Source organism: Malassezia globosa (genome assembly GCF_000181695.2).
Source record: "Malassezia globosa CBS 7966 chromosome Unknown mgl_sf_2.1, whole genome shotgun sequence".
Classification (NCBI taxonomy): Eukaryota; Fungi; Basidiomycota; class Malasseziomycetes; order Malasseziales; family Malasseziaceae; genus Malassezia; species Malassezia globosa.
In genome coordinates, this window is record NW_001849872.1 from 296,161 (window position 1) to 308,529 (window position 12,369).

At 51.1% G+C, this 12,369-nt stretch overlaps 6 protein-coding genes across 6 annotated transcripts; 2 read left to right on the top strand and 4 right to left on the bottom strand.

The window, feature by feature from the left end:
- Positions 1-240: 240 nt before the first annotated feature.
- MGL_0967 (uncharacterized protein) lies at positions 241-1,049 on the bottom strand (the record flags this gene model as incomplete). The annotated part of the gene is made up of 8 exons (XM_001731647.1): positions 241-285; positions 359-384; positions 418-580; positions 612-646; positions 699-756; positions 790-839; positions 883-963; positions 992-1,049. The coding sequence occupies 8 exons, from the start codon at positions 1,047-1,049 to the stop codon at positions 241-243; spliced, it is 516 nt and encodes a 171-aa protein (XP_001731699.1).
- A 3,350-nt stretch (positions 1,050-4,399) lies between these two features.
- MGL_0968 (uncharacterized protein) lies at positions 4,400-4,702 on the bottom strand (the record flags this gene model as incomplete). Its single annotated transcript, XM_001731648.1, has 1 exon — positions 4,400-4,702. One exon carries the CDS (start codon positions 4,700-4,702, stop codon positions 4,400-4,402), a length of 303 nt encoding a protein of 100 aa, XP_001731700.1.
- A 1,371-nt stretch (positions 4,703-6,073) lies between these two features.
- Positions 6,074-7,999, bottom strand: MGL_0969 (uncharacterized protein; the record flags this gene model as incomplete). The annotated part of the gene is made up of 1 exon (XM_001731649.1): positions 6,074-7,999. The coding sequence occupies one exon, from the start codon at positions 7,997-7,999 to the stop codon at positions 6,074-6,076; it is 1,926 nt and encodes a 641-aa protein (XP_001731701.1).
- Positions 8,000-8,792: 793 nt separating this feature from the next.
- Positions 8,793-9,673, bottom strand: MGL_0970 (uncharacterized protein; the record flags this gene model as incomplete). Its single annotated transcript, XM_001731650.1, has 6 exons — positions 8,793-8,820; positions 8,862-9,046; positions 9,160-9,258; positions 9,334-9,445; positions 9,495-9,571; positions 9,614-9,673. The coding sequence occupies 6 exons, from the start codon at positions 9,671-9,673 to the stop codon at positions 8,793-8,795; spliced, it is 561 nt and encodes a 186-aa protein (XP_001731702.1).
- A 373-nt stretch (positions 9,674-10,046) lies between these two features.
- MGL_0971 (uncharacterized protein) lies at positions 10,047-10,863 on the top strand (the record flags this gene model as incomplete). The annotated part of the gene is made up of 3 exons (XM_001731651.1): positions 10,047-10,300; positions 10,394-10,473; positions 10,742-10,863. 3 exons carry the CDS (start codon positions 10,047-10,049, stop codon positions 10,861-10,863), a joined length of 456 nt encoding a protein of 151 aa, XP_001731703.1.
- A 576-nt stretch (positions 10,864-11,439) lies between these two features.
- Positions 11,440-11,952, top strand: MGL_0972 (uncharacterized protein; the record flags this gene model as incomplete). Its single annotated transcript, XM_001731652.1, has 1 exon — positions 11,440-11,952. The coding sequence occupies one exon, from the start codon at positions 11,440-11,442 to the stop codon at positions 11,950-11,952; it is 513 nt and encodes a 170-aa protein (XP_001731704.1).
- Positions 11,953-12,369: the final 417 nt, after the last annotated feature.

Consider the following 12,369-nt stretch of genomic DNA (forward strand, 5'->3'; position numbering starts at 1 on the left):
ACCTTTTTTCCCCAAAAGCAAAGCGACTGACGATCCACGCATGGCAGCTTGGACCAATGGCACGGCATCTCATTCCTTTGGATGCTAGTGTTGTGTATGTAATGCATACGCGTATTCTTGTTGTACTTCTATGGATTTTTTTTTCTCAAACATTCTTTTTTGTGTGTGCATGTGCGTCTGTGTGCGCGCAAAGCATGTAGTGATCGAGCTAGCTGACTCGCTGATGAGCCGGATATGTATTTAGTCAAAAGCCTCCTCACTGGACTGTCGGACGAGGCGGCGAACCTACGAGCAAGTTAGTATGGTGTCCTCGAGAACGCGAACGGCATGATCACTCGTCACGGTCCCTGAAACGTACTTTTTTGCGATAGCCGACAATGTCCTCTGGTGTGTGTGAGTGCCTCGCTTTGTACATACCTCGAACCTGCTTAGCAGCATCAATATTAGCCGGCGAGTCAGTATTGGGCGTGTCTGAGCTCAGCAGACTAATGACCGAGACGAGAATAGACTCAACCGTATGTACAGGGAGCCAGCGCTCACTTGCATCTTCATACCCAAATTCATCCTGGCCAGGTGCGTGCTCTGGTTAGTTGGAACATGCGTCCACATACCAAGATCGATATACACACGGTACCATCCTCGTAGACTGAGTGGCAGAGCGTAAGCACTGCAATCGCGCGTATGATTTCCAAACATACTGTTAGGGTGCCACATGGGCGTCTTGAACTTCATTTTTGGTGGGAGCAGAGGGTATTCCTGCGTAAGTACTTTAGTAGACACACTACGCACATGAGGAAAACTCAGTTCAGCACGCAGGAAGCCTCCTTCATACAATGTGTCTATGCGTGAGTCGCAGGATTCTTTTCAAGCACTCACACATACCCATAGGACCAATGATCATAATATCCCACTCGAAGGGATTGCTGTCGTCCTTCAACCCTGCACTAAAGCCATCCACTGGATCTTTGCTTTATTAGTGTGAAATACATACTTTTGCGCAACTCTAGCAGCTGCTTTTTAAGCAAGAGCGCGTTGCCGCTGGTCGACATGGTCAGTTCGTGGCGTTGGAACACGCTCAGAGAAGCAGCATGAAAGCGCCGTGCACGTTCGCAACTGTCACGTGGTTTGTGGAGGATCCACCCTGTAGACGCTGCGGCGCTGTTGCAAGTAAGTGTTGGTTGGAGATCTAAACACGTAGTCGTTGTTGTGGCCCACAGTATGACGACGGTACTATCGACATCTACAGAATCTGGCTTCTACGCTAGCTGGGCATCTGTAATGTACAAAATGTCTAGGTACCTAGGTATTCATGCTATTTGATGTGACGTTCAAAAGAGTAGACTATTCATATTCAGCGAAAACCAGAGCAAGTTTCGGAGTGTGCCTATATGACGTCCTAGCGCTCATAAACATCTGGTCGAAGCCATGGATTTCACTGTGCTTGATCGAATATTTGGGCATAGATATGTTTTCACGCCAAGGAGTATATGTAGAGACCATTCGGTCGCATATATCGGAGACAGGGGGGCTCTGTCGGCGACCACACAGGAGCGAATGTGGATATTGTCAAATTCTGGCACAATTTGTCACCTGGACACGTTGGGATCGTCAACATTCGCATTGCGCAAAAAGATGACTCATTTGAGCGGCGTAGACGGAATTCCCCCTACTATCGCGCCATCCTCTTTGCTCGACGTTTCTGCACTCTGCGCACCAATTAGTTTATTGTTGATAACATTCGGCTGCCTTACTTGGTCAGTGATATCAAAGTAGCGCCGGGTTGCAAGTGGAGCATTGACATTTGACATGGCACAAGGCGTATATGAAACCCCCCGTAGTGGTTATGAATACATGGAGCGTAATAGCAATTGGTGCATCCTCCTACATGAATTTCAGTCATTCAAAGAGCGCTGTAAATCTAAGGAAGATGTACGCAATTTCCTCGCACGGTGCCGTACTACACTCACATTTATGTAAGAAAAAGGAACAAGAGCATCACTACGCTCTGTCGTCACATGCTTTTAGTCCCAGTTTATTGCCTCTCTTGTCCTTTTACCCTGGCTGTACGAAATTTTCCTTGAATAAGTTTCGCTATCGAGGAGATTTCACATCCTTTTTGCGACATGTCGGTTCAAGGGCAGTCTTTGCATTAATTTAAGTTGGCTCCACACATGTGCTTGAACAGACCATTTAGTTTCAGCACCTGTCGCCGCAAATATGTGAGAACGTTATTTTCCAACGCACAGAGAAGAATAAAATATATGAATACAATAGCGGACTAAAACCATTCGATGGGTTTATCATGTGTGCTGTCATGCTGTATTCACATGTGACGCTTTAGATTCCATCGTACCCTACCTGATGAGACTTCTAGTTACGGTACAAAAGAAAAAGAGTCGTTATGAACTGTCTTCGCACAACATGTATGAAGTAAAACCAAACACACAAGGGAAATGAGTTCATTGCACAATCCTATTCAAGTGAAACGCATGGTAAGCCAGGACTAACTACTTTCATGCGAAATGGCATCGGGGCACTAGATAGAAGGCCACAGCGTTGTGCCAGCGCTGTGATCCCTCTTTCCCATATGGTTATCGGCACAGCGTTCCTTGAACCACTTGATATCATATGACTTGACGCGGCACCCACCGTTATCGTCGGCGTTTTTCTGGCCACTGCTGAGTGTTTCGCAAACCTTGACCGTTGCAGGAACACTCACGTGCCACTGGCTAAGTCCAGTATCATTGTGGCGAGCGAAGCAGTACAACGTGGTTGTGTCGTCCTTAGCAAACACGAGGGGAAGGAGTAGTAGAGTTGAAGCGAGAAGAGAACGGAACATGCTTGAATGCGTTGCTGTAGTATGGTGAGGCACAGTATAAGAATTGATGCGTTTTATATAGCTTTACATCTGCATGCCGGCGGTATGTTCTAAACGTTCCACGTTTCCATATGCGCATATGATGCACGCATTTCCGAGGAAAGCACATGGAAGGCGCCCAGTTTCGGTGTTCGCACTACAATGATTGACCTGGTCACCGGGGTCCCCGAATCAACGCTTGGCACAACCCCGCATGAAACATTTCAGGGCGCTTGTAGCAAACAAGCGTGCATGTGGAGACCACGGAATTCCCTTACGTTGCCTGCTGATTTAGAACGGTGCACGAAGCTTGGCATGCAATGAGAGTTCCATGTCTCTCCACACTAAACGTTTGGGCAGACACGGATCTCCGATCCAAACGTGTTGGTTTCTGAGAGTCGTTGAAGTCCTACAACTAATGAAGCCCACTACCAGCGTTGAAATGCGGCTAATAAATTCAGCTAGCATGTCTATTGGTTTGGTGCAGTTGATTACTTGAGTGTCGGATTGAGCGAATCGTCGGCAGTGTAGCCAGCGTGTTGGTGCGCGTATGACCCACACATGCATATACATATATATATATATACAAGTTCTCCACATCGTTGGCATTTATCGAGCGGCCACGGAGGAAAATCAACACGTTTTTTTTTTTTGCCCTTGACACGTCCGCGATCTCTCCAATTGCGCCCGGTCTGCAGCTCCAATGGTGCATGGCTCTAAAGCAATGATACATTTGGACGCAAAATAATTCAGGGGCAGAGGGCCAGTTTTCATTGTTTAGTTATATGGCATGTCTCATCAAATAATCTGGCAATAGGATAACATCGGAGCGGTGAAACTCCTGGGAAGCGTGTGCTGATCTACAAAAAAGTCCCCTTCTCTAGGATGTTCAGCAAAGGGAATATTCTTATCACCAACATAACTCCTACGAAAAGCACTTATATGATCTTTCGTGGAACGCTGCGAGTGCGAGGGAGACATGCACAGCCACCGCGCTGGGGAGAGGGGATCAAGCGGTGTTAACACGGAGTAAAAAAATGGAAATCGTGTCACCTAATCGCCTTGACTCGCACCTGTATTGCTGCTTGTCAGGTTTTTTATTGTCTCTTTTCAAAATTCAACATGCTGCAGTGCATAAAGGTTGATCGTCTTGTCATTGAAGCCCTCTCCTTACGTACCATTGAACAGACTGCAACGCATGCGAGACTGGTGCTGACTGGCACTACAATGTCGCTTGTGTGTGCTTTGTTATTGTACAGGACATCTCACATCATCTCCAAAATGACTCCCGCTCCCGGCGCCGTAGTGATCTATGAGATTGGTCTTGCACAAGAATGATAGGCAATATGAGCGACGTGGAATTTGACATCAACATTGTCCCGTTCCCCAGCGTGTATCTAGGATATACGGAGCTCGATCCATGACTGCATCTCCGTGAAATGTAGGCTTGACAAAATCACAAAATTCGTCGCTATACTCTACCAGAGTGAAATAGATTCCACACTAGAGTCGCTTACCCTTCTACGGATCGGTAGGAGGTTGTTACTCAGAAGGCGAAAGAACTGTGCCGGCGCTGTGATCTCTGTTACCCTCGCGGTGGTAACCACAGCGTTCCTTGAACCACTTGACATCATACGGCTTGATACGGCATCCACCGTTTTCGTCGGCGTACTTCTGGCCACTGCTCAGAGTTTCGCAAACCTTGTCTGTTGCAGGAACACTCATATGCCACTGGTCAAATCCGGTTTCACTAGTGTGTGCGAAGCAGTAGAACACAGACGAGTCGTCCTTTGCGAATACCAATGGAATCAGCAGCAGAGTCGATGCAAGAAGAGAGCGGAACATTGTTGAAAGTACTTTTGTAGCGAGGTACAGGTCAATTTAACAAATAGTTACCATTTATATATCTTTGACGCTGCATGTTCACACTAGGTCTTTGGCATCCCGAGTTTGCTCTTGAACGCAGGGTGCATGCAATTCCGAGGCAAGCGTACTCGAGAAAGGTACAAGATTTGGCAAAGACGCTAACATGATTGGCCAGGTTAACGGTATTCCTTGACAAGCTCGGCGGTACCCCACACGTAAAATGCAGGGCGCTCAGAACAAGCAACCGCTTAGGTGGAGATTTTTAAAATGCTGAGAATTGCTGCTGCCGTCTGGGGCACCACGGTCTGCGTGACTTGACGGAGTGAATGGTAGAACGTGTCGACGCCAATACTGGAGCACGACACTCTGGCAAACAATGAGCGGCGGTATGTAGCAGCTCCGTTCATTCATGTGCGCACGTGCGCACTGTCGCCAATGTCTTAGTATGAATGGTCGATTTCGTACGGGCATGCAAGAGTCCAGTCAAATCTGTAAAACACATGCGCTATCGACCAAAGTGGCAAGCAGCAGTACGAACAAACCTACAACATCTACGTACCACGATGTAATATCAAGCTACTAGAGAACTGCATAGAACGGGTCGCCAGCCGCGTGGTCTTTGCGTTTGTGGGCGTTCTTGCACAGTTGCTTGAACCTCTCCACACGGTGTGTTTCTTGCCCTTCATGCTGTCACAAATAGAGTATTTTGCGCGCAGGTCGATATCCCATGCGCAAGTGGCTAAAGTGTCCCATTTTTCGATCGTGTCCATCGTGAGGAAAGCCGTACAAAAATGCGCCGTGTTATCATCAGGCCAGCCCTAGCGGTGCAAGTAGCAGAGAAAGAGCAAAAAATGCTGCAGAATATGCTAAATGAAGTGGAGGCGTAGGTTTGAAGACGGTTGAAGCAATGCTATCAGTCAGTCGGAAACATGGTGTATCTCCTTGCATGCCATGGCGCTGGAGCTCCATTACTCTGTATCGACCTGATCAAGATTGCATGGCTTTGTGCAACAACGGGACAAGATCGCTCTCGTGAAGCCATACACATTGAACAAGAGAAAGGAAGGGTATACATATATGCACTGTGATAGCTGTAAGAAGACTTGATTCTTTTTCAAAATACCATTGTATGATGTATGTGCCAGTGACGGGTGGCCTGTTTCGCTTGCTTGTGGGGTGGGGTTTCGATGGACACGAGCACTTGATCGATTGTGCACCAAAGAGGCTTAAAAGACAAAGACACCTGGTCAAGTCCGATCTTGGCCGCGGCAGTGCATTGGCACATACAATCCCTAGCATACACGCAATGCCATCGGTGCCGATCGAGGCGGCTGCGACTTGCGAGTGCCCTCACTTCAGCGTAGCTGGCACCTGCACCATCGTAAAGCACTGAATCTTGTCGTCGATTTGCACATCATCAAAGCCATCGAACGACATACCACACTCAGTGCCCTTGCGCATTTCAGACACATCCTTCTTCACCTGTCTGAGCGTATCGAGGCGTCCACGAAACACTTCTTTGCGCTCATCGCCGCGGAGAATCCGGATCTCATTCGCCCGGCTGACGGTCCCATTTGTCACGCGACAACCAGCAATGCATTTGGGCGCTCGGCGCTGTCCTTGTTTGATATGGAAGAGCTGCGCCACATTTGCCTCGCCCAACACACGCATCTCATCGATGGGCGGCAACAAAGCAGCCACCTTGTCAGTTACATGGTCCATGAGTCGGTAGATTACGTCGTCACAGTGGAGTGGGACTGGCGGTTGGCACCGGGACGCCGAGGTCTGAATGGATTTTGGCGCCTTGACATGGAAGCCAATGATGTGCGCACCGATGGCATGGGCCGTGTTCACGTCGCTCTCAGTAGGATCACCCACACTTTGCGACACAATTCGTACGCCCGCAGCTGCATTACCGATGTGGCTTACGGCGCCGGCCAAAGCTTCCACGGTGCCTGATACATCGCCCTTAAGGATCAAGTTCAGCTCGGCCCTCTCGGCCTTTCCACCCGCTCCTGCGCTAGCACCGGCATCCCCCTTCGCTGCGAGCTCGGCGGCCAAGCGCTGCTCACGCACCGCTTTCGCAACCGCATCGGCATCCAGCGAGCCATCTTCCTGCGCACGCTGGATCCTGCTCAGCTCCTTGCGCGTCATTTGCTCCGTCCGCTCGCGCAACGCATCCGCCTCCGCCTTGCGTCGTCGTTCCTGATCAATCTGTTCAGCATCGTACAAAAGAGCCTGCTCCTCCAGCACGCGTTTCCGATGCTCAATAGCTCGCTTGCACTTGGCCTCGTCCAGTGCGCCAAGGAACTCGTCGCCAGCCTTGGGTAACTCGCGCCATCCAGCGACCTGTGCAGCATACCCAGGCAGGACCTGCTTTGCCGAGCGTCCGTCGGGCTGGAGCAGCTGCCGGACCTTGGCCCATGTCGTCCCACATGCAATGATATCGCCAGACTGTAGCACGCCGCGCTGCACAAGCACGGTGGCGACGTTACCACGCCCCTTTTCCACCCGGCTCTCGAGGATCCGGCCCTCGGCCGGGCCGCTCGTTTCGGCACGTAGCTCGCCCATTTCGGCCAGCACAGCAAGGGTCTCATCAAGCGTATCGAGGCCCTGTTTCTGCTTCGCACTCACCTCGACACATGGGACATCGCCGCCCAGCTCCTCGACTTCCACGCCCTCGGCAAACAGGTCGTACCGGACCTTGTGTGGATCGGCTTTGGGCGCATCGATTTTCGTGATCGCCACGACAAGCGGCACTTTCCGCTCGCCGTCACGGACCAAGGAAATGACTTCGCGCGTCTGCGGCATCACACTGTCGTCAGCCGCAACGACCAGCACAACTATGTCCGTCACGGAAGTGCCACGGCTGCGCATCGTTGAAAACGCAGCATGTCCTGGCGTGTCAAGGAATGTGACAGATGAAATTGCGCCTTCCGGCCGATTGACCGGCACGCTGAAGGCGCCAATGTGTTGCGTGATACCGCCTGCCTCGCCCTGCGCCACGCTCGTGGACCGGAGCGTATCCAGGAGTGTTGTCTTACCGTGATCGACGTGGCCCATGATCGTAACGACAGGTGGTCGAAGTGGGAGTTTCGCTCGTTCTTCTGCCGATGGCTCTGGCCGCGGATAAATATCGAACGCTGCCTCCTCGCTCGCACTGACAACGCAATTGTACTCGGCGGCAACAAGCTCGGCATCCTCCAGCTTCAAGAGCCGGTCTGGCCGAGTGTCATCGAAACCAATCTGTTCCATACGGAACTGGAGTTTGCGCATGTTCACGTCCAATACACGCGCGAGATGAAACACGGTCGTGATCGGGGGAAGTGAAATATATCGGGTGCGCGCAGACTTTGCCGACGATGAAGAAGATGAGCGTGACGGCGGTGATGTCGATCGCGCTTGCTGTTTCGATGACGCGGCATTTTGGCCCTGGCTGCTTCCGCTGCCGGTGGTGGCACGCGCAGTTGCGCCCGACTTCGCTGTGGCATGACCCTGGCCTGCATTCGGATTGCTTCGGGCCCAGTTCTTTGCGGGTGGCACCGATCGCACCGGTGATTTCTGTTTTGATGAGGACGGTCCTCCCGGCCGCTGCTTTGGGTTGCTGCGGTTCTTGGCGTTTGTGCGGTCTATTTCCGCTTTCAGCCATATGCCACTTGTCGTCAATGGTCGCACTCGCGTAGGCTCATGGCGTGGAAGGCGTGCAAACAAACTCCCTGCATCCATGTGGCGTCGCAGCCGAACGGCATAGCTTGCTGGGCGCCACATGTGCAGCAGACGTTCGAAATTCAGGCTGAACCTGGAAGAACGAGGGATGAATTGAGTACGATAGACACAAGACCTCCACGAACCCAGATACCACGCTACATCCAGTGCTGATAAATCCTTCCACTTCAGCTCAAGCTTAATTTTCTCTTTTATCTTGGGATGCTTGGTGCGTATGTAAGTGTGTGTGTGAAGTGAGGGGATGAAATGACCTGACGAGGCCATGTCGACTATGAATAAGAAGGAAAGGGAGTAGGGAAAAAAAAGAAGCAGACGCATGAAGTCTGAAGCACTCTAGGCGTCATTACGAAGATAAAGTTTCTCGTTGTTTCCTGTCGTTAGTTGCCATGATACGTCTTTTGGACCCACGTACTTGTCACGGCGCCGCTTTACGTCCCAATTGTGGACTCGAGCTGTATTGACTTCCATCGTAGTAATTTGGTCTCGAAGAAAGCCCAAGTCTTCATTCGCTAGCTGCAAACCCTTTTTCGCCGTCGCAAGCTTGTCTTGGAGCATGACAATGGCCTCATCAATGTCATAGGATAGCATCACATTCGCCTACCAAGTGCATGTTAGTACCCATGAAGCTGGTTCTCATCCTTCTTGAAAGGTCTCTCTCTCTCTCTCTCTCTTTCACGACCTTATATCCCCTTTGAACAAAATGTACGTACCCCAAGCCAGAGATGGACCTTTTCTGTGGGTTCCAGGTGTGCACGTGCGTACAGTGTATCGTTGAGCTCAAATGTCGTTTCCAATGGTTCTGACTCTGTCTTTACACGCGTTAGAGGTTACGGTCATGCAAACAAAGGGTAAAAGAGGAAGGAAAAAAAGGCATGCGCACATACCTGTCGAGCTTTCAGGTATTCGACCATCTGCAATGTCTTTCCAATATCTGGGATCTTTTGCTCAAGCCCTTTGCGTCTTTGTGCCGTACTTAGCTCCATAAATTTGTACTTTCTTCAAATTAGCACTGTTATGACGCTTTCAGGCGCGTGTATACACGTACGAGATGGCGTCTTGAAATTGTTTCAGCGTCGGCATAACATCTTTGTCTGCCCCTCCAACAAATTCGGCCACGTCTGTCTGCCAGTGTAAGTCTTGAAAGCTGCTCTATCAAGTACATACGACAAAGGGAGCAGTTGGAATTCCTCGCAATTGCGAATCATGGGCTTCTGTCGAGGCCATCGCTGAAGCTCGCAAGCCGATCGACCAAGATGCAAGTATGCGTGACTCGTGCGTGGTCGTTATTTTACCTTGGGCTGGAATCACCTCCACACTTACATCGTATCGACCAAGGGCGCACGAGTGGAGGTGCTATGCGTCCCTCTGCCTGTGTCGATCGAAACTCAGGAGCGCGGCCAAGAGACGGTCAACGAGGTGTTCCTCCACGGCGATACACTGTCCACATACGCCACGCGGAAGACTCACGTGACAATACAGTTCTGAAAAAACGAAATCAAGCACGCTTCAGACTGTGGGAGGTAAGGACGGTCGGTGTAGCAGCCGCGCCGCGACGGTTCGTCAACCACCGATCGATACACACACACATATTTGTGAGATGTCGACGCAGGATCTCCAGTGGCTGCTTGTGCGCAAGTCGAACAGCTTCCTTGTGAAGCAGAAGGGTCTGGGACGTGTGTTCTCGCGCGAACCCGGCAACGTTGCCTCGCTTCACAGCTACAAGCACTCAGGTCTTGTAAACGACAAGGGTGTGGGTATTGTGCCAGCTGAGAACCGTGGCGTCATTATTACGACCCGCAAGCAGAAGGTGTCGCCTCGCGCGATCCGCTCTGCTCGTGCTCAGACCACAGTGTATGTATGAAATAGAGTCGTGCGGCATGTTTGATTGTGCATGCATGTGCGAGTCACTCGTCATCGATGTCAGTGATACTAACATGTGTTCAGGAAGGGTGGCTCGCGCCGTGTGGCTAAAGCCGTTGCCAACATTGTGGCCAAGAACGGTTACCGTGCGGATCTGCGCAAGGGTACGTATATCCCGACCGAGACGGACGTGCATTTTGCCTTGCACAGTCACACACATACACATGTGCATGCTGCATTGCGCTAGAACCCCCCTGATGATGCATTCCTTCTATGACGGGCCGGGCGTATTTGTAATGCGAAAGAAATGCGTGCATGATGTTGTGCGTGCAATTGTTATGGAAACACGCATGTGTGTGCAGTGTATGGCAGTTTCTGCACATGTCTCTCTTAGTCATGTACCACATGATTCACAGTGCTAACAAGCTCCAGATGCCGTTGCTCGTGCTACGTCCATTGTCAACTCGCAGGTGCGCAAGCACCACGAGCCCCGTGTGCGTGCGCCTCGTGGAGCGAGCGCCCGCAAGGTCCTTCCTGCTCCTAAGGAAGAGTAAACGATCTTTGCCTGAAGGATCGTTCCAAAAAAAAAACCTTTGCTAGTTGTAAACATTGAGTAGCAATGCATACGGCGGCTGTATGATGAACATGGTGGCCACATCCAATGTGGTAAAGTAGTCGATGACGGTCCGTTCGGGCCAAGGCGTTTCAGGAGCCCTACGTAGGCAATGTGTCGCTCCTGGATACTGGTTGTTTCTCGAGTCGAGGAATAGGAGAATGTGTGTCTCCACTCGAGCGAATTGTCTTCGGCTGGCCATCCGCGTCTGGCAACAATGGCGGCACCTGCAAGGGAAGTGTCGCGTTCATCGGCCCCGTCATTGTCGTCGTCGTCGGCGGCGGCGGCGGCGGCCACACGGTCTCGTAGTGATGCGCGCTCCCCCACAGTATTTGCGGACCTGGCTCCAACGCAAGCAGCAAGCGCGTCCCCGACTGTAGCGCCGTCCGGCATCGTGCAAAGTACATCGACGAATGAACGAGTCATTCCTGCTAGTGTCCGAGCAGATGGATCGTACGTTGCTTACCACTAACCTTAACGCAGTGTTCGCAAGGAACGGCGTGTGCGTCCGGGATTCATGCCTTTGGAAGATGTGCCGCGGTATCGGCCAAGACGTCTTCGAGAGCAGGACCAGGCTGGCTCTAGCAACGCTCGCACGCCTGCCGGTGCAGTCGTATCCAGCTCAAGACTATCTAGTGTGCAGATGAAAGAAGAAGAAGATCTGAAGCGTGTTCCGCGTTCTGATCCGTACCAGCCACATGAACACCTGGAGACAAAGAAGACGCCTGGTGTCACCACGCCACCAGGTGGAGCAGCGAGGAATCGCACTTCTTCACAGACGCCTGGCGATCCCGGCGCACGCCGGTCTTGGTCCGCAAAAGACAACCGTAAGGATCGAGCTGATGTCAAGACGGCGACCACTGAGCCTGTCAGGCGCGAAGAATTGGGCGTTGCACCAGCAGCACAGCGAAGACCGCAAGCAGAACAGGCAAACAAACAACCACGGCACTCGACGAACGCTGACGATCTGGAAAAGCAATTCTCATCGTTGTCTATGCAAGAAAAAGATATACATACTTCTGAGCGTTAGCACATGTGATGCTTTTGTATGGCTAGGAATGCAAGGGTAAAGGAAGACAAGACGACTAAACCTTGTACAAGGTTAGCCAAAGGAGGGTGTGAAAGATCAGTTGGTGCTGTTCGTTAGTCTTCCGCCAACTAGTGTGTCTCTTGTAACACGTACATGCATGTTATAAGCTCGGCTCATCGACAAGCTCGCCGTGCTTGAATCTATGGTATAGAATCATCCTGATAAAAGGGTTGCAGCAATTGGCTTGTAAAGGTACTTACCAGGAAAAAGGACATGAAAGGTTGTGGTCAATGACAGCACGAGCTGCTATACATGTTGCTGCTGCCGTGTTAGCCATCTTCTCCCAAGCATGGATGCAGTCCATGTGCTGCCGCTGAAGCAGCAACAGCAGGTGCTGGATGAGGATCATCGAGAAGA